This window comes from Battus philenor, unplaced genomic scaffold, assembly GCF_028537555.1.
Source record: "Battus philenor isolate CCGP_79_NKW_IND1 unplaced genomic scaffold, ilBatPhil1.0.hap1 SCAF_27, whole genome shotgun sequence".
NCBI classification, from domain to species: domain Eukaryota; kingdom Metazoa; phylum Arthropoda; class Insecta; order Lepidoptera; family Papilionidae; genus Battus; species Battus philenor.
The window spans coordinates 6308552-6330063 of NW_027181690.1; the positions used below are offsets into that span (position 1 = coordinate 6308552).

The 21512-nt window shown below is 32.5% G+C and overlaps 1 protein-coding gene across 1 annotated transcript; it reads left to right on the forward strand.

Moving 5' to 3' along the window:
* The first annotated feature begins 14 nt into the window (after window positions 1–14).
* Window positions 15–14542, forward strand: Gclm (Glutamate-cysteine ligase modifier subunit). Its single transcript, XM_068768927.1, has 6 exons — window positions 15–480; window positions 1524–1812; window positions 7640–7786; window positions 9816–9932; window positions 12832–13017; window positions 14234–14542. The coding sequence occupies exons 1-6, from the start codon at window positions 385–387 to the stop codon at window positions 14398–14400; spliced, it is 1002 nt and encodes a 333-aa protein (XP_068625028.1). The 5' UTR covers window positions 15–384; the 3' UTR covers window positions 14401–14542.
* Window positions 14543–21512: the final 6970 nt, after the last annotated feature.

A 21512-nucleotide genomic window follows, 5' to 3' on the forward strand; every position in this document is an offset into this window, starting at 1 on the left:
AAGTCTCACGGAGATCTTGATAAATTTCTGTATTCGCACACTCTTTAGACAAATTTACATTCTTTAATCATGGCTGTACAATAGTAATTAATAATAATTTCATAATGGATCTTTTAAATTTGATTAACCATTTTTCGTCACAATACGTTTAACGTCATTTCTAATAAACAGCTGATATGATATAAACTACGAGGTATTCCATGCAATGCTTGACCGCGCATATTCAGTTTATCAGCATCGCCGCTGGCGTACAGTCTTCATTTAATTTTATTATTCCACATATGTTGCTTCTCTATTTTTTTTACATCGACCGGTAACCTTGGTGCAATATACTTCAGACCTTGCTATATAATACTAAAAAAAGTTCTAAACACGTTGGCCACGATGTTAAAAAGTGCCTCCAAAGTGACTATTAACACTGGAAACGTTCTTAACTTGATCGATATTAAGAAAAAGGCAGGACAGAATGTAACTGAAGAGGTTAGTAAATTAATTACTTTTCTCTAACCTTGGTTACTTTTTTACTTTGTACTAGTAACAAAATGTTTTTAAAATTGCACTTTGAAACTGTTTGACATTTTACTTTGTTAATCATTACTTCTATAACATTACTGCTCATCTGTGAAATTGATTAACTTTACTAAATAATCCATATATAAAACTATTAATTAAATAAGTTGTTTTATATATTGATTATTTCATTCATTAGCTAAACGCAACTCGATATAATACTGTAGATATAAATTAATTAATTAAATTGATTAGTTCAATTTGCATTTAAAAGGACTATTTTTTAAATTTGTGTTTAATGATTGTAAAATTAATCTAAAATATTATACACACACACACACACATATATATATATATATATATATATATATATATATATATATATATATATATATATATATATATATATATATTTTTTTTTTTTTATATATGCATATAATTTTCATTAATATTTTATTAAATAAAAAGTTGTGTAGTTGGATATTTATTAGTAATTAAATTAACTAATAAATATAATATTTATAAAATATATGTAAAATAATTTGCATTTTTTAATATTTATAGATGCATAAACAAAATTATTAATATATGTTAACTCTTTGCCAGAATAAATAATTTTGAATTCAAACATACAAATTAAGTTTAGATATTTGTGTGCATATTTAACAAAATCATTCAAACAAATATGCAGGTGAGATTTGTTTTTATAATAAAAGACAATACAAAACACACAGCCATATTGTAAACTTTACTGAAACAATCAATTAATATTTCCTTGTGTCTGTGTGTTTTCCTGTCACTGTTTAACAACACTAAATATGCTTTGCAAACATTGTTATAGTTTGCAATAAGATTTATTTTGCTATTCAATCTTAGAGCGCTATTTCCATTAACAGCCATATATAGAATGCTATGTAATAATAAACTTAGATACCTATTTTAAATAATATCTATGAAAATTTCCATGTACAACTTATTAAATTGTTAATTATATAATGTCTCATATTTTACAGCTATCCGAAAGCATAAAACTTACCCTGTCTGAATGGGGGAACCAGAGTAAAACTCAAGTTGTAAATGGTATAAACGATGATGCCAATCCTCGATCTTCTCACATTCACTCGGATTACATGGTGGTCTCCACATCCACTGCGCCACGGGAGGCAGTTCTGAATATCACCAGACCTCATGATGATGTGCAAAACAAAATGGCGGAGGAAGAAAGGAAGAATCTGAAGATTGGTGTTAAAATTTTTATAAATGAAGACAGTACTTCGGCATTGACCGAGTGTTTGGAAAAAGGTAAGTAATTAGTTTATTTAGAAACTAACTTACCCAAGGACAGACTCTGTACCATCTAAAGCTAATGGCCAGTTACAGTTCAATAAAAAATTATAAGTAATAGTATGTATAATTGTTCTTTATCAGAGCACTGCACAAAAACAAATTGCCAAATTTTAGTAATAATATCAGTTTAATACTATAGTTAAGATAACTTTTTTTTGTTGTGTATTAATCCATTGGTTGGGGACATATTTTTACTCTGTAGATATGTAATGAAAAAGATTAACACATCTTTTTAGCATAATCTTTTATAACCCAACTTAATTTTGTCTTAATATGAAAAATTAAAAATGAAAATGAAAAAGAAAAATTAAGAACTGAAAAGTCCTACCTGTTCTCGAGTTCTGCGCTTAGCAACACATTCGGCAATAATTTCTTGTCGGCATTTTTATTTATAAAAAATATTTATCAGTTTCCGTAATAATAGCTATTCGTGCGGTTTAGCGCGAACTTTTCAAACGTCAATTTATTATCAAAATTGACACGTAAATCTCGTTATCTTTTGCCTTACGTTTTGGTGGCAGAATTTGCGTATAATATTGTTTTGTAAATAACGAGGCCTATACAATTATTTCCACTATCAGTTTTTTTTCTACTTTTTTTATTCAATTACGTTTACACTTTATATATATACAGCGATATCGCTCGTGTGAAATATGTAATTTTTTAAAGCGTAATTGTTGCTGCTAAGTGCTGATATAACTATTCGCTTTAAGTTTAACGAATAGTCTCCCCTGTTATCAATATTAAAAGGAAACGTTTATTTCGATATCAATAAGAAACTGGAGTAGTTTTTTTTTTTAATTGACCTGTACAAGCGCCTTCCGAAGTGGCAGTAGTAATATTTGCTAGACAATAAGAACTGACCAGGCCGAGCCCTCTCGAACGTCGTTGTGTTCGAATGCTAAACGGATATTATCGACAAACAAACCAAATCGAATAGCGTGCCCAGCCTTGCTTGCCGAAGCGGTCTAACAGGTCGGCGGCCTCTTAATCTGGTAGTAGTATGTAGCGGCCTGAGGAGTGACTCCTTCGGGAGCTCACGAGTTTCACTACCTTACAAGAAGTAAGACTAGGCGTTTTCTGCCACCCGCGGAATCTGCAAAAGCCATTTGGACAGCATGAAAGTCCGGTAAAAAAAATTTAGACCTTATTCTCAAGTATCGTTCTATCAGAGACCGGTTAAATTGAAATGGTGACGTAATCGCCTCGGGGAGTCATATGCGGCATTGAATAATCGCTGCGTCACGGCGGCGTTTACAAAGCGACGTAGTCTTGTAATTAAATATTGCGAAATATTATTACGGTAGTATATTGTTCATACAACTAAAATATAGAACGTTGACTGTTACTTAAACTATTTGAGTTTTTATTGAAATCTTGTGATGGCGATAGGTTTCTACCTCAATCATTTTCAATTAAATAAAACAAATTTTATAAAAACTGTTTTATTATTCAACTTTAGACAATTATTAAAAATGTGATCCAACCCCTATAGATTTTGATTCTTTTTTGATATTTTCATGTTTTTCTACCCGAGACCTCTATAGTTAGTTTTAGTTTATCTCATATAGTCAAGTTTGAAAAAAAACGTTTGGTTAAAAAATTGATCATTTTAATAATAAAATAATAAGCCCCGTGGAAGAGGAATGCGACTTTCGAACGTAGTTCGCGGGTTCGTTTTCCGGGATCGACTCTTATATATTCCATACTTTGTACAATAATTATATAGGATTGCCAACGGTCACAAATTTGTACTTAAAGGATGGGTAGCAACGTCCTCTGAGTACAAAAACCACATTGCGATTGCCAACCCTCCTGAAAAGCGCGGAGATTATGATATCCTACCGTAGAACTTTGGGGGAAGTCTTGCCGTGGGCGTCTATGGGCGGAAACGACGTACGTCGAATAATAAGTTGGCATACGTAACGCAACTTATGCAGTAACTTAATATTTCCAAATAATAAGTTGTGTGAAATATCCTCATCATATAATACCCTCATAAAGTCATTATTTTTTTGGTTTCTGGGGAACCGTGGGAACCTTTTCGGGAACCATGGTTGAGATTAACAATGCAGGCGGGGTACAGAGTCCATCGCGTTGCAGGGTGAGGGGTCAAAGATAACAACCCGCGTAACAGGAACAAGCAATGCATTGGCGTTGACCATCATCGACCAGAGTCCACTACCTACCTAACCAATATGCTTTTGAAGCTTGTCCAGAAATGTTCTGATATTACCTCTTTTCTGGCCTTAATAATTTAGCAGGTTGTAGAGATTTCGTTGTTGAGTCAAAATAGATTTATTATATGCGATCATTACTATCATCTATAATCGACAGCTTAAAAATAAACTTACGTTAGTTTGTAACGCCGCCGCTTACTAATAACAACTAATGAAAAACACTGGAGTTTTGTAATTTTTTTAATGATTGTGCAATAAAAAATCCCTTAAAATTAGAACAATCGTACCTTTCAATTCTACTTCCATCGTGTACAAATTCATAATAAATTTATTCCTAGATATTTAATTGATATAGAGTACATGTTCACCATAGTTGTGTGGTCTTTGGGAAAATATGTTTAGCAGGGAACATGGCGATATACTCCATAAGGTTTTTTATTAAAAATTCTGGGTAAAAATTCAATATGAGCGGAGTTAACACTATAAAATATGTATTGTTTCGAAACGTAAGATAAATGTCGGTAATGATAAATAAGTAAACTAAACTACTAGTAAAGCTATTGTGATTTACAATTGTAATTTTTAAACGTATGACACTATCTATTTTTGCTGAGTCAAGAATCATGATTCACTTTGATAGCGATGTAATGATACTGTAATAGAATGATCATAAAGAACTCGTTAGGAATACGACACTGTTGTTTTGTTTTTGCTGGAATAGTATCTATAATTCTAGCGGCATTTTCCTTATCATTTTAGCCGTAGGATGTTCACAGCTGGATGCAGCCATATCCTAATTCGATTTCCAATAAGACTGATAAAAATCTGTCTGCATTTATCGGTTTTCAATGACCTTAAAAGCAATTATTCTATTTATAACCCTAAAATAGATAAAACTAAAAAGTATAGGCATCAACTAAAGATTGTCAATATGAACGATATCGCGCTGATAGCATCCAGTGATTTACCACGATCTAGAATATGTAGTCGGGCATTTAGGTAATGTTAACCATGATTGTTGAATCACAAGAGTATTTGTCAATAACAGAAAAATAAAACGTAATGATAAACCAAAAATTCAATAAGGGTTAGTTTCAAAACTAAAATAAAACAAGGATGTCCGGATCAACAGCAATATGTCATGACAGCCTTATGTTCACAATAGGGTAATGTTGCAGGATAATAAACATTTTACGTATTGCATTGTAATTCAAATAATTAACGTCTTCACCGACCTTGTCGATTATTCTCGCTTGCTTTGCTCGTGTTTGTTTATTGAATGGTGAATTTATATTTAGTGGTGCGTGTAGCTGTGTATGTACTCAACAAGGTACATTTTAAATAACGAATTTGTTTAGTATATTCGAAAAAACTAATCAATAATAATTAATCTGTTTAATCAACATTCCGAATCTGGCGATAGTACATGATGGAAATGAGGACAATTTAACACTACTTAAATAAACATTTAAATGTAAATTATACGTCTTGAATTTTTGAAGATATTTAACAAAGCCTATTCAAAAGAGTAAATATTTGTTTTAACGACATAATTGTTTGTGTCAGCACTTGACTCATAATTCGTTGTTGTTATGTATTCGTTAATGTCTTAAAGATAAAATATATTGAAGATGTTGGATTGACAAAAAAATTTTTATATTTATAAACATGATGTTTGCTAATCGTCAATAACTTTAAAAGGGGTCATTTCTAGAAATTGAAAGGATTATTTTTTCCAAAGAAGACATTTTTTATGCTATTTATTGTGCTAAAGTTTCTATAGCCAGTAAAATCTATAATAATATCTCAACGGTGAATAGTGCAAGTGGGTTGGTTATGATTTTTTATCTAAATTTTGGGGCAAATCAAAATTGTTATAGTATCCGGTAATATTTCTGTTGAATTAAATAAACCGGGACGATAAAGTAAAGGAGATTTAAATTGAGAAAACATTTTTACTCTACACGTAAGCAAGAATGATTCGTAGCAGTTAAAATCAGGTATCGCTTACGATACGCGGGCCGAGACACTGACGATTGTAGTACTTCGACTCATCTTATTCGTACAACCATTATAGAAACTATTTCTTATACATCTGTCCTTCTGTTCATACAAAAATACCCGATGTAAGTTTCGTGTTAACATATTTGTAATTTTAAGGTTAAATACTATTTATAACAATTTTCTATATCGACCACAGACTATATTTATTTATTTAACAATTAATCAATACATAAAGTGATCACTTTGAAATATGTTACATTATTACAACAGGTTAATATCTTCCGACAATACAGTCAGTTGCGACTTATAATAAATAATAAGAATAAATAGCATTGTATATTGCTTTCTTAGTAGTAAATGTCATGTCAACTATTTTTACATTCTCTTTGTAACAATAAAATACCCCAATGGATCTATCATCGAGAGACAAACATTAAATCTTATGTTATCATTTAAATCAACAATATGCTTCCGTGATCATAGCATATCCAAACTACTGATTACTTATCTGTTATTAAATAATGAGTGTTATAGATTATTTAAAAGCGATACTGTTTATTTATATCAGATAAAGTGCTTGAATTTGATTGAAGAAGTGTTAGTGTCAACATTACTCACACGTCAGCTAAACTATTTGAATGATAGTTTTTAATTGTTTATTTTTCTGAAGTAAGTCATCGTTTGCCATGTTGGTATTACAAGTTTTTGGCATTATCATTTTTACCTTGATGGTATTATCAGTTTTGCCTTATCCGCATTATAAGTTTTGCATTATTGACATGAGTGTTTCCTTACAGCCAATTATAAGTTTTGCCTTATTGGTATTACAATTTTTGAATTGTTGGCGTTACATGTTTGATCTTAATAGTATTTCAAGTTTTACTGTATTAGGGCTACAAGTACAGCGTTATAATTTTTGACTTTTTGGCGTCATAAGTTCTATTTGAATGGCATACCAAGTTTTGCCATATTGGCTTTATAAGTTTTGACTTATTGACTCTAAAGCTTTGCTTAATGGCGTTATAAGTTTTCGGCTGCCTGAAATTTCGTCACTGATACTTCCTACTAGAATTGTAATCATATTTCTAAGTTGGTACATGTCACAAACCTACGGTAGTCGACGGAAAGACGGTAGTTTATCTCTTGAAAGTGGTAAATAATAACCTGTTTTAATTTAGTAACCTCAATTCCCTAAATCAGTATTCGTTTACACTTCTGGGAAATGGATAGGTTCGGTATCAACCACTTTGAGACATTTTACTAACTAAGCATAACTTAAAAAAAATCATGCATTTTTAGTTTTAGAGTATTTATCTTTTAAATTCCTAATTTTAAGTTAATGTTTGCTTTACGTTATGTTCATCAACGACATCTCACTAACTTTAATACCTAAGTCGCGTGTACCGGCTTGTGGTCGTCACTCGAAAACTTTCAGCCGCAATTTCCTTAGCAGATAAATAAATTGTTACGCCATTGATATTAACACGACAGCCTTCAGGCGACATCTGAATAACGCCAAAGTAAATAATACGTAATTATACTGTCATATTATACATATATTACTACATACATATTAAAACGCTTGTTTTTCTTTCCAGTGTTCATCGCACTACGTACAGAGTTTATAGAGAGCGTCATACTGGCATACAATCCGGATGTTTTGTATAAAGAAGAAACGTTGGACGATTCGAACCTGAAGAACGCATTCATCAAGGCATCACCGATATCGTTGGGCAGTAACGTTGGTAAGGACAATTCAAGTTTTCTTTTAATAATTTCATCGAAAATTAAACCCATTTTGACAATGAATCAAGATAAAGGCTAGAAATTAGAAGTTCGGTAATGAAACTTGAAACAGAGGTTTGTGTGCAAGTGCCTTTAAAGCATGGTTGCACAGACTTATTAAGACTAGGGGCCACTCGGGCAAATATGAACTGATGGCGGGCCGGCCGCCAAAAGTATAGGTAATAAAAATTTTTTGGTTTTATTCAGGAATAGGATTAAATATTTTTCGAATGTACGAGAGTATTTTTATGTTTTTGCTGTCGGCGAACCACTAGTATTCGACCGGTGGGCCGATTGCGGCTAGCGGGCCGCGGTCTGTGCATACATGGTTTAAAGGATAACGGCAGGATGAGGAAGATAGATAAATATCAAACTGTCCATTCTCGAATATCTCGCTCACACAACTCAGGAAGTATTTGGCAATTCCACGCGCTTTATATAACTAAACACGTGTTAAAGCTATATTGTAAGTTAAAGTACCAAAAAATAAAGACTTCGTTTTCGGAATAAACTTTGCATAAAAATATAAAAATAGTGTAGTCACAATAATCTGTCTCGAGTCTTCATATATCATAGAGCATTTTGAAGCATTTAATCGCGATTTTTTTTAAATTATGACTAATCCTGTTCTGTTTTATCTCCCTTATGTACCTAACGTGCGTGCAGAGTCATGATGTTTGTGATTTTTACTGTAAAATTTTGTTTTATATACGGGAGACGTATGTTTTATCAGCAAGAATATATAAGATACGACACAGATGGTAAGATGACACGGGTCATTCAGTGAGTTTAAATCTTAATACAACTCCGTCCAATTTACCGGACCTCCTCAAGAAAAATTCTACGGCAGAATCTTTTGACGCGTTTGCCCGGCACATTATCCTAAACGCCAAAGGCATTTAACGGTCTGTAGCGCTTGAGCAGCCACTTGAAATAAAATAATGTACCAATCAATGTATAATTGAGTAAAACTTCTAAATGATAAAACGCTGCTGTGACTCGCAGCTGGGAAAAGAAAAATCTGTATCAAATAGCGGCAACCCTCTCCCAACTGGCTGCGTTTAGTTAAAGCGAAAAAAATATTAAAAAAAAAACACTAGCGATACAAAGCAGAAATTTTAAGAAAGTGAGTTTAGTGTGCGTATACCAGTTACCAGTTATTCTCGCATTTAATGTAATGAGCATACCAGTTATTCTCGCATTTAATGTAATGAGTGTATTAAATAATATAATAATTTAGTAGAAGTGAAGACCAGAGATGTTAAAAGTTTTACCTTCATAATAAAAACGTTTAAAAAATTTTTTTATTAACAATTTCAGAGCAAAGCACAACAGACACTAATTGAGCCACCTCTGATATAAATTCACGTATCTACAAGCTATGTTCCCACTGCTATTTCCAAGATTACTTTCCGTTCCTAACAATCAGATAAACCCTCTACTTCCGACAACATATTCTTCTTTTTCCGTGCAAAACAAAAATAGTTAAACGTGTTACTTTTGTTTTATTATTTATGGTGAAGTATAGACTTTAAAAGCAGTTACATGTCATCGACGTAAATCGAAGAAATGCTCGTCCGAAGTGTAGGCGGCGGTGCACATCGCTCGTGTTACCGACGGCATTTGAGGATGAAAGGATCTTGACCACGAACTGGTACTGGTAAATGCGGTGTGGGTAGACCCTTTGTAGGTGGAACGAAGTTATAGTCAAGATCATTAATTACATAGGATTTCCACTGCTCACAAATAAGTTTCCAGATTATGGACAGCAGCGTCCTCAGCGTATCATAATACCACACTACTATCGCCTGTCAAGCGTGGCGAATATGTTATATCGCCCCATAAATATCATATGCCTTGCAGTGGGTGGTTATGGGCTGGAATGATGACGATATTTATAGAGCCATCGGGGTAGCCTAGATCAACTGCTGATGGTGATGATTGTGCCGATGATTTGTTGAATTAATTAGTGATTGAAAAATGTTACAGGTCGCATGTCCAGTACAGAAATAGAGGCGGACAGTGAGGCAGACGCGAGGAAGTGTGAAGCTATACTGCCCGGCATCAAGGTGTTGTGGGCCGTGCTAGAAGAATACGTTAAGGAAGGTGAGTGTCTTCGGTTTGTGTTTACTGATGTGAGACATTCTACAGTCTTGCAATGTTTGAAACCCAGTGCGTTTATTACGTTTTTCATTGAAATTAATAAGATACAATCACTAAAATTGTTTAACGAGAAATTTACCACGAATTGAAAAAAAAAATTATGTACATCTACATAGATAATCGTCGATCATTTTTTTTTTACATTACTATGCTGTTAATAATTAACCCTTTCGTTGCAAACAGCGTCTTCTGGCGTCTTCTGTACATTTGTTTTACATTATCGTGTCAATAATTGCATGGTCATGGTCATGGTCATTAATTTATTTGTTACCAACGCAATAGCTGCATACGCTTCTTGTGCGGAATATTTTGCCACATAACCAATTACGAATAATCATAAATTTTTCCCCTGTCGTGGATAAATGGCAGTGAGAATAATTCATTTTTAGGAGCTTCGCAGAGAAAGGGTTAATAGGGTCAAATGTAAATTTATTATTATTATATTTCTACCTCCTGTCTACAAATAACTCGGAAGTTATTATTTATAAGTAGAACGTCGGTTCTAGCGTCGTTCAAAAGATTCATTAAGAAAGTTCATATACAGCATGTTTATCTTTTTTTATTTATGCTTGTAAGTATTAAGTAACGGATACGGGCTGCTTCCAACCGGTTTTTTTTTGGAGATTTATGGAGGAGGTTTATGTCCAGAGCTGCAAAAATGATGATGGTGGTTAACACAATTTTTATAAAATAAACAATATCACGTCTTCGTTGAAATTTAAAATCGGTCCCTGAGAATGATAGTGCCCATATAAAAAAACACCTACGCTACTAATAAAGCGCTGTCACGCGATGTCGTACGCTCCGCCCCCTTCAGATAATGTATCGTTACTACACCACAGCAGTTTCTACGCAAACATGTTCACAGCGGTCTTTGCATTTTCAAGTTCATACTTAAATATCCCTCAATTCCTCAAGACGCAGGTCTGCAACCAATGATGATTTACATCACTGAAACGTGGTCTCTCACTTTTGGTGACCGTGTAGTATGTATAAAGAGAATAAATCAATTGAAATAATGTTAATCTAAATATAATTTTACAAAACTAGGTAACAGTAAAATAAAGCGTAACAATAGACTGACAGAACAAACGAACACGTGAACGCCCAGCGACATCAACCGTCAATATAAAAAATATAAAAAACAAATAAAAAAATGAAGAGGTTTTTAGTGACCCAGTCAGTTGCTAACACTCACTTTATCTTCTCTCAACAAGCCATGGACAGGTCTATGGCACGGGTTTTCTCTACGAGATTTAATAATGTAGTTGAAAGAGACAGGAGAAAGATATTGTGAGGAATGGAAGAAGGGAATAAAAATATATAAGAAAGTGAAAAATTTAATATACAAAATAAAATCTCTATTCCCACATAAATAGGGGGGGGGGGGAACGAGACGTCCTAAAACGTGGGCCAACTGTTACAAAATAAATCAGAAATATAGAGATTTGTATACAAACAGAAGTTACTAATATAGCCCAGTAAATTCGCTAGAGGAAGTGACAGTTTGCAGGCCACATAGCAGAACAGATGGCCGCTGAGATCATAAAGTTCTGGAGTGAAACTACTACTACTATAGGCTTTCAATCATAATGCAAGACGTTCATCTACAAGGTGGACAACCTTGTTAATATCCTCTTAAGATGCTGGGTGCAGATCGTTTCCAGCTAGTCTTATTAGAAATCTATAGCGGAGTTAGTCCAGCTGTGGACGTCCTATGTTTGAAATGACTTAACTACGATAGATGGGGTTAAATAATTTTCTATTATTATCTTTATTATTTTAAACGAACAAAATAGGATCTTAGTTTCATAATAATTTTAGTTAGGATTTCAACAAAGGAACATGGTTACATATATGCGAATAGAGGCATTTAGTAAGAATAAGTCATCAGTGTTCTTAGCATGTTACTCAAGTAATATCAATTATTCCTAAGTACACTCGAATGTAAATGACCACTTTACGAGACGACATTTGATGTTATCTTTCAAAGCAATTAGTCTGTTACAAAAACAGTTTGGCAATCCTGAGAAGTGCCCAAAATTTTTTATTGGTTTCATTTTTATCATGGCTTACTCTTCGTATATAAAAAGTTTTTACATATTTCTGTTGTGTGTGTATTTTTTTTATTCAATTTTAGTTAAACCTTTTTATAATATAAATACTAAATCATTTCATTACAGCTACATATACACACAGCATGCATCGCGCTCAACGCTACAAATATATATTACAGTCTTTTAATAATATATAAAAAATTTACACTCAATGCTATGTCATATAACAAAGATAAAGAAAAGAGATACGTAAATACATGCCAGTTATACTTAGTAAAAAATATTCAGATCACACTCATCGATTGTTCAGTTCGACGCGACGACGATAAGGCAAGCCAAGTGCACACTGCCATCGTGGCCATTCTATCTGATAGAAACTCCAGCAACGCTTCTTGCTGGAGTTTCTTCTTCACTACTTCTCCCAGGGCCAAGCTTTCCGAAGCGGTCTAAGAGGTTGGCGGCTTTTCTATCCGGTAAAATGTATGTAGTGGTCCCAGCCGGGTCTCTTTCTTTGTTATCTTAAAAGAGATTTCAGGATAGGACCCTCTGCTCACTGACACCTCAAAGGTGCATATATATAATCTGGAAATGCCATTTAGGCTCCAGTGACAGTTGGGACCAAAAAAGAGTAATGACACATCAGGCAATTGAATTTAATTTCAAATTAAGTAAAATTTCATTATTATAAATAACTAGTCATTTATCTAGCTGAACTATAATGTATATTTTTATGATTAACACATTTAAAATATACCAATATTAAACAAGTTAGCTTCTGTCTTCAGGTCGTGTTCAACAACTCGGCGTGGCGGACGTGGGCGGCGGCTGCCTAAGGAAGCTGCACGGGTGGGCGCGGGTGAAGCCCACGATTGCGCAGATCAATCTCGCGTCGTGCTGCGTAGTGCCACCATCATTACACGCCTTCTGTCGCGCCAATGACGTCCAGTTACTAACACACGCGGATCCGCCCGGTAAGTACCTATACTACTAATGTCAAATTCTTTGAATATGTTTTTACATTCCAAAATGCTATACAAAGTTGTTTTAGTAGGAAGTGTATCTGTAGTTTGAAAGTGTCCGTAAAAATGTGTGGTAAAATGTAGGATACATTTAAAAGATTTGTTGTCTTTACCTACATTTATCTTCGCAACCATAGCGGTATGAAATATCATCTCTTGTTGCCCCCTCCAAAATCAAATTTAAAATGTGTTTATACAAATAGGCATTCACATGCACTTTTGAATCGACTATTTGAACATTATAAGTTGAAAGCTACCACCGGTTTAGAATGCTGATCTGCTGAGAATAGCCAGCCAGATTTTGTAATGAATTTTAACAAGTTTAGATGTATATAATATTATATCAACCATGTAAATGACTCAACAAACCAGGTTAATATATTTCGATCGAATAAAAACTCTTAAATTATTTAAAATACTTTATTTGATTACATGCTTTTAGCTATAGATTTAAAATTAAGAAAAGGAATGTCTAAGATATCGTGTGGAACTTTATTATATATGCATACACTCAGACCTATGAACCATTTGTTAACTTTTTGAAGAATTATGGCGTCATCAGTTTACTTAAACACAGATTATTTGTCATAAATTTCGAGCCAATATATTTATTAGTTCATGTTTTTTTTATTGCATATTCATCTGACAGTCATACAAGTCCCATTTCTAGAGTGATTGTAATTTATAATTTGTAGTTTGTGTAATTGATTAGTTTAGTGAACGAAAACAAAATAAAAAGAAACTCTTACTGTGGTTAGTGAGATGTGTTGAAGTACATCATATGTTAAAGGAATGTGCATAATATCGAATTGAAACAGTCAATGTGTACCGCGTAAACTATTAAAACCAAAATCAGAAGCTGCTAGATTATTTTTTTGTTTCGCGTCTTGTGTCCGCAGTAATTGTTAAATAATAATTTTATCATATACTTGGAACCACTGTTTTTCTTTTTGTTTTCGATATTATCTGTCTGGATTGTATCTCTTTCCATTTGCATTTGTTTTTTTTTACTGTACATTTATGATGGTCACTATGGGGTTGACATATATTAAAAAGGGTATCGCTATAGATTAAAAAAAAAAAGATTTTAACAAAAAAGAAAGATGTATTTTAATAATAAATAATTATAAAGTAAAAGAGGAGCTTAGTGATTTTTAATTTTTTTTAGATCTACTTTCCCTTGCGGCTCTGAAGACTATAACTGACGCAGGAGTGGGCTGCAACAACCTGGACTGGTGTGCGCGGTACCAAGTTCATATCAAGTGCAGGGGCGTTCTAGCGCTCAAGGGCTACGTGTGCAAAGCTACCCTCGGCAACGGCATCGAGACTAAATAATTACAAAAAAGCAATCTTTATGTACTCAAGTGGCTATTTGCAGTGAAGTTATCATACCGCAAATTCTGTGATAAGAATACTATGTGATACATGGGACTAGATGGAATCGAAGAGTGAAAAATAAAAAAACGAATATGCTATTTTCGTTTTGATTTATTTATAATTATTAGAATGTATATATTACAGTTTATATCAACATGAATATACAAATTCCTTTTTCAATTAAATACATAATTTTATTATGTGAATTTTTAAACACTACAAATTTAATTTGATAACTTACAAGAAAATTAGCTGACAAAAATGAAGAAATGGAAAACATAAAAAAAATTGTAGATGTAGATAATTTCACATTCAATAAACAATATTCTATAACAGGTGAGCATAGAATAATATATAAAGAAAAAAATCTTAAATGAATTGAAAAATAATAAGTTGCGTTATTAAAAGACAAAGCGTATAAATTGGTAAGAACAAAAATTACCCTCGGAATAAAATAACCTATTTAACGATTACGGTACGTTAATTTTAAATCGGACTTCATAAAAACATGATTGACAAACAATTTAAATGACAAAACAGATTGAAGTAAAATAAATTTTTAATCTGTATTGAAAACACTAGTTGGGTACAGATACAAAATTAGTTTATAAATTAAATAAATATTTAATAATGAAATATACAACTGCATACATAATTTTGAGTAATTTATGTTTTGTTTAACAGTTATTATAATTTAACAGTGCTAGAATTACATTATAATCTTTTATAAAAAGGCGGAAATTACACAGGCCGTTAAATTCATACCTAGGTTAACATTTTTAAAATATTTTTAATATTTTGTATCCGATTATTTTACAATTCATTATGAGCCTTAAAATATATTGAACAACAGAATACAATGAATATAATCTTGGTACTTTTCCGTAAGCCGGGCGCAGGCGAAAAATCGTTCACGGTTGTATGTATAAATGAAAATAGGACAATGTTTTGACATTTGCAAAATTAATAACATAATTAAAAGACATTACTTCTGGTATATATCAAAAGCAACCAAATTGTGTTAGGTTATATTTGACACTGACTAACGGAAAGGAACTGATTTTTTGCACTCAAAAGTATTTAATAAAAAAGTATATCTTTAAACTCTACACGTTAATGCAGAGAATCATAACTATCGGCTGGCCTAACCATGCTCAGTAACCAATCAAAACGTTTCAAATAAAGCTACGTTCATAGTGACCAGCTCTTTCTAATGCAACATCTGCTTGGAAAGATGTGACTGTAAATGTAGAAAATAATTAGAAGAATTTATAACAATATAGATTATACGATACACAGAATTCGCGGAATGATAATGGTAATACGTTGTTATTATTTACAAAACAAACCGACAATGACAATATGATCAGGCTGTTGTTTGCTCCACCCTCATGAGCAAGGATATATAAACACTATTTGAATTATACCTTTATGTAGGTAGAAATTTAAAAACAAAACATTAAAATATACTGCAATACCGCCCATAGTACTCAATTTTTTTGTTTATTACTTGTAATTTCTATTTATGACACATATACTAATTAAAAAAAACGAACAATTATTCCTTTTGTTAAAGTTTTAATAATGATAGTGTCTCCTAACTATTTATCTTTTCCAATAAATATGTTGATTCGGATAATTCTAAAACGTTAGCTTGTCGACTGTATTTGTTTTTTATTACTATGAAACTACTACTAGTAATTCAACAAACTGGTTCTAAAAAGTTAGTCGGTCATTTTAGCTTACCTTATATTAAATGTGTATTTTTGTTAGAAACATAATGGCAGGCAAAAGAAAATGCAAATGATCTTAATCGGTCTTTCCTATTTATAGCAGAATGGGTTTGTTAAATAAAACGTATTTAAATTTTTTGCTTTAATGCAAGGATATATTATTAAATGTACTTATTATTTTAAATATTAATGATTTTTTAATTATAAACATTTTTGAGCTGTGGTTGCCTAGCGGTATATGACTGAGACTTGCAGTCGTAGGTTCGATTGCTGGGATATAATCCAACATAATCCAAATTTGTGCATTATTTATATGGGATTGCTACTGCTTACAAACAAGTTTCCAAAGGATGGGCAGCAGCGTCCTCTGCGTAACCATAATACCACACTGCGATCGCCAACCCGCCTACCAAACGTGGCGTTTATCTTATATCCCCCATAAATAGGGTTAGGTTTATGCTTCGCAGTATATACTGGCCCAGTGGATTGGCAAATTGAAGTGGCAGTTATCTGACCATATAATGGGCTACAGATGGTCGCTGAGGCCTTACGATTTTGGAGTGAAGAACATAGACCGCCAAGCGTAACGACGAAAGTCGTTAGATGAAGGCTTCTTCCAACCGGTTCATTTGGAAAAATATGTCGAGCATATCATCCCATCCCACCTGAAATGATGAGAATTTTCCTTGTGTCGCAAACTAATGGAATACAAATATAATATATAAATAATGTACATTTTTACTTCTTTTTATGACATTTAGTACTATAATTATTTTGTTAGTGAAATATATTGTTTTTACTCTGTTCTTCAAAATTGACAATACGAGTACGTCTTATAATTTATGTTTCGTCATTAATTATGTCACATTCATAAAACTGCAATACAAGTGTACTTACAGTAATGTCAATGTTAAAATCAATACATTGTTTATTACTCCAACAAACGTTTTAGTAATAAAAAGGTAGGTTTATCCTATTATTCTATATAGATATACAATAAAATATATTACAGTGGTTTTATTTTTAAGTTATATTTATTACTTATATTTGTCCATACGATTTGTTATTTAATGCAGTCTGCTAAAGTTTAAGAAATCTCATTAAAATAAAAAGAACTAAGATAGTTATTTTGTATTATGTTTCATAAAAATTAAGACTTTGTTTTTACATTATTAATCTTAGTTACAAATTTGTTAATGTCATCCATGTCCGATGGCACTTTATTTCATTACTGTACTTAGTTCGCTCGATAGTTTTATACATAACATTACTACTATTCTTTTGTAAGGAATTGAAGATATTAGTGGGCGTCAACAATTGTAGATAAATGTAAAGATGCGTTTACATGATTACTTTTTAAGCGGTGTACAAGTAAAGCTATGTATAAAAATTTGAAAGGGCTATCTATGTTCGGGATTTCTCTGCGCTGGGGTCTTTAGTGGACAGACTAGCTTTTTTAGGTCGTTGAAAAACGCTGGATGTAGAGTGCTTCAGATACGTCCTATCGGAAATCTATGGGAGAGGCTTAAGTTCAGCCTAAATGACGATGGAAATTGTATACGTAAAATAGATTGTTATTGTATAGATGAAAATTGAAATTTTGCCACCATGCAAACGCATTCTTACTTCGTTATGTATGTTTAACATATAAATGATTATTTTTATCAATAACCAATGAGTATTTTCTCGTATTGGCTCTGTTTGGTAAATACTAATAATAATAGTGGAAATACTCAAACCTGTTTTTGTGCAGTTTATGAAAACTTGTCTCGAATTTTAGCAAAATTAGCAAAGTCATCATTGTCTGTCATCATTTCGTGAAACAAAAGTGGTCATTAAAATTGACCACCGAATACATAGTAACTGATGATACATAAGTCAACTTTAATTGATCACGAGGTATTATCTTGAAATGATGAAAGTCGTTTTCAGACACTACCACAAAAAAGTTCGCATTTTGCCTATTTACAAATGATGGTGTTTATACTCCAGTTTCTCCAATTCCTATTTATTACTTAACGAAATAAGAGTATTTCTTTAAGTTGCTAAAAATATTTTTAAAACTACTCTTGTGAGAATTTGTACGCATTTTATTTGGTTTATTTTATTCACAAAACAAAAACAGATTTGAGTGTATTATATAACATTCTATTTAACTGTTTCAGTATTTTAGCTGTGAACATTCCTACTATTTCAATTTGCTTTGTAACCGTGTTATTATTTACTTATTTTATTAACTTTTTATCTTAATAATGGATTTTATAGAATCAAAAGTGATTAAAGTGCTATTAGTATGCATATTTGTAGGTTTATAATAATGTATGACGTAATATTGTTGAATTAAAATTATATACATTGATGTTTTTGTTTTATTTTTTACATATATCTAATGACAATTTTTTTGGATAAAGATACATACGCTGTTGCCCAAGTGGCTTCTTTTCTTTCTTTTTTTTGGAGGCTTCTCGTACACCCCTAGCTTATTATGGGAAAGGGACTTTTACTTTTTTTAATTCAAGTCTCTTCTTCCAGTCTTTACATTCACTTCATTCACTCTCACCATTCTCATTCATTCTAAATTTCCTTCTTTGCATTGCCTTTCATCTTCTTAAAGATAAATAAGTCATTAAAATTGTTATAAATTTTATTACAAAATAATGACTTTTTTTTCATCAAAACATAAATTTTATTTGCAAATGGCCGCCGTGGACTTAACGTTTTGGAGTGAAAAAAAAAGCCAAAGATTGACAAGTGTAGGGTAGTTCACCGTTCACCCACAAGATGGGCAGAGCAAATACCTTGTAAAGGTTGTCGATTTGAAATTTATGAGGTAGGGCTATGTTTAACAGTACATGTCTTGTGGCTGAAATAAAGAAGACGATGAAATGGGCTGATGAGTTTAGATGACTCTAGCTGAATAGAACAGGCCTTGAATTCAAAATTACTCTTTGCCAGTGATTTTATTATTATACTGACCTTTAAATAATTTAATAAAACTAGGTAAGCGAGGGAACGATAACGAATAAAGCGTTCGATCATCAATTCTGTGTGAATCATACAGCCACAAAATCACTGAAGTAAGAGATCAGAATAAAATAAAAATGGAATGAAAACATCTAGAAGCACTACACCACACACTTTTAATACGCAGGGGGCCAATACTATGGATCTAAAACCATGAAGATGTTCCAAAATTAAGAATATTATGAGGTAATATTAGGTTATCGGAAGTTACAAGCTCTTTCTTTTGTGAGTCAATAGGATTGTCAGTGATCTTGAGAGTATGCAAAGTCGCGCGTAGGTACAACTACAGACCATGAATTCATTTTTAAATTCTGTTAGTGGTTAGCAAAGCGGTTTTACTACTTTTTTTAATCACCTGTATAAAATGGTCAAATTAAAACTCTGTTGTAATGCGACAGACCAATATGTTATGGCGGTATAAAGCATGCTGTGACGGATAGTAAACAATAATTAATTTGAATATGTTTGCCTTTTCCTAATGTAATTTCATTACTTTATTTATTATTTCTGAAACCTTTGAATTTTGGATGAGGTGTACAACACAAAAAATACTTCATCTCCTTACATTTACTCTGTTTATGGTTTCATTATTTCGACAAGTAGCGCCAAAAGTAAAAGAAAAAATTCAGGCTTTCGTTACAAATACCTCGAAATTTATGGATTATCGAGGCACACTATTTATAAGTTGCTACATAAACAGATATTTGCTGAATTCTCTATTCCATAACTTTAATTATTGCTGTATCAAATATTAATTGAAATAACCAAAAAAATATTTTACATTACATTTGAACAATGCTACAATAACAATTAAGTTTATAATAAAATAAAGTACGTATACTTTGTAATGACATTTATGTGATGGACCACCCTTGTCTTCAAGATGATATGAGTCAATTTATATTCAAGGCGCCAGCTACAAGGAGCCGCAACGAAATCAAGCGAATAACTTTATAATTGTGCGTTAAATAAAAAGGGGTGAGCAGGAAACCGGATATTGCCTTCCGTGGCGACCCTTCCCTTCCGTTGACGGTTTTTTACTAGTTGCCACTTGCTATCTGTCGCGCTGCTTGTTTTTCTTTGAAGTAAAATGCCGATCTTTTATAATAGTTACCATATTTATCAATGACGAACAAATTACAGTAACAAATGATTAATTTTAATCAATACGTACATGTTAATATATTGCTGCAAAATATTAATTAAACACGTAATTTTATAAGTGGCATTGGTAGGACTCGTGTTAGGTTTACCGACATTCTTGTCAATAGTCGCGTGAAGTCGCTGAAGGCAGCGAAGACCGGTAATCGTAGCGAATTTTGGATCAGGCTTTTAAGTGGGTGTTTTTTGGCTGACGTGTGATACGTCAAAAAATGTATGGTGTAGTGGATGGGTTTGTTGACGAAACACCAAATAAACTTAAAAACCGCTGAAAAAAGCTTTATAAACTATCGCATGAAATGTAATAAATATTATCGAGATAATGTAAATTTTAACTGATCGCCGATATAGTTAAGATATCGAGAAGACGCTGGATATGGGCAACGCGAAATTGGTCATTGTGACGATCTTTGGGATAGGCCTAAGCTCTGTGGACGTCTATCATCTGACATGATGAAAAATAAAAAATATTATGACGAAACCTTAACATTTTCACCGCGATTCTAGAAGTAATTTTTTTCAGCCAAATTTTGAATCTTTCTTGCAAAAGGCCTTCTTGGTAAATGTTGGCGATAAGAAGCTTCCAACGGGGCTTCAATTTCTAAAGTAACATATAAGAACGTGTCATGGTAGGCACGGTAGCTTGTAAAAATACTACTTTATCGATATTTAGATTAATGCTCCAATAAGTCATATTCTCTTATATTTTTAGGAAGTAGGCACTGGCCTTCTCCTATACAAGATTCTCTATTTCAAAGATCTGAATACCAACTCCACAATTTGAAAATCAAAGCTTACTAGCAGATGAATACCCAGATTAAACTTCATAAAATTAACACTACACTCTCCATTTTTATGACAGTTTGTAAGGTTACCCAGGGAGCCTTCGAGCATCGCTATTTTAAAAGAGGTTTTAGGCTAAGCACCTTCTGTAGCCTGTCATCTTAAACCTGCGAAAGCAAATGTTACTTAGGCAGCAGTGTGTGATAAATTAAAAAAAATTGTTGCTTATTGTATTTTTAAGACTTGATTTTATTTAGTTCCAAGGAGTTAGAGATGGCAGAGCGCTTAGTGCCCCTATCCCAAACTTTATTTTAATTAATAATCGGACTGAGTATAAACTAACTCCTATGAAACTTCGATTTTAAACCC

Excerpts from the sequence above, each read along its gene's own strand:
- Gclm (XM_068768927.1), top strand. The coding sequence starts at position 385 with ATGTTAAAAAGTGCCTCCAAAGTGACTATTAACACTGGAAACGTTCTT. Across the intron at positions 481-1,523 it reads GACAGAATGTAACTGAAGAG|CTATCCGAAAGCATAAAACT; the intron begins GTTAGTAAATTA and ends CATATTTTACAG. Across the intron at positions 9,933-12,831 it reads AGAAGAATACGTTAAGGAAG|GTCGTGTTCAACAACTCGGC; the intron begins GTGAGTGTCTTC and ends TTCTGTCTTCAG.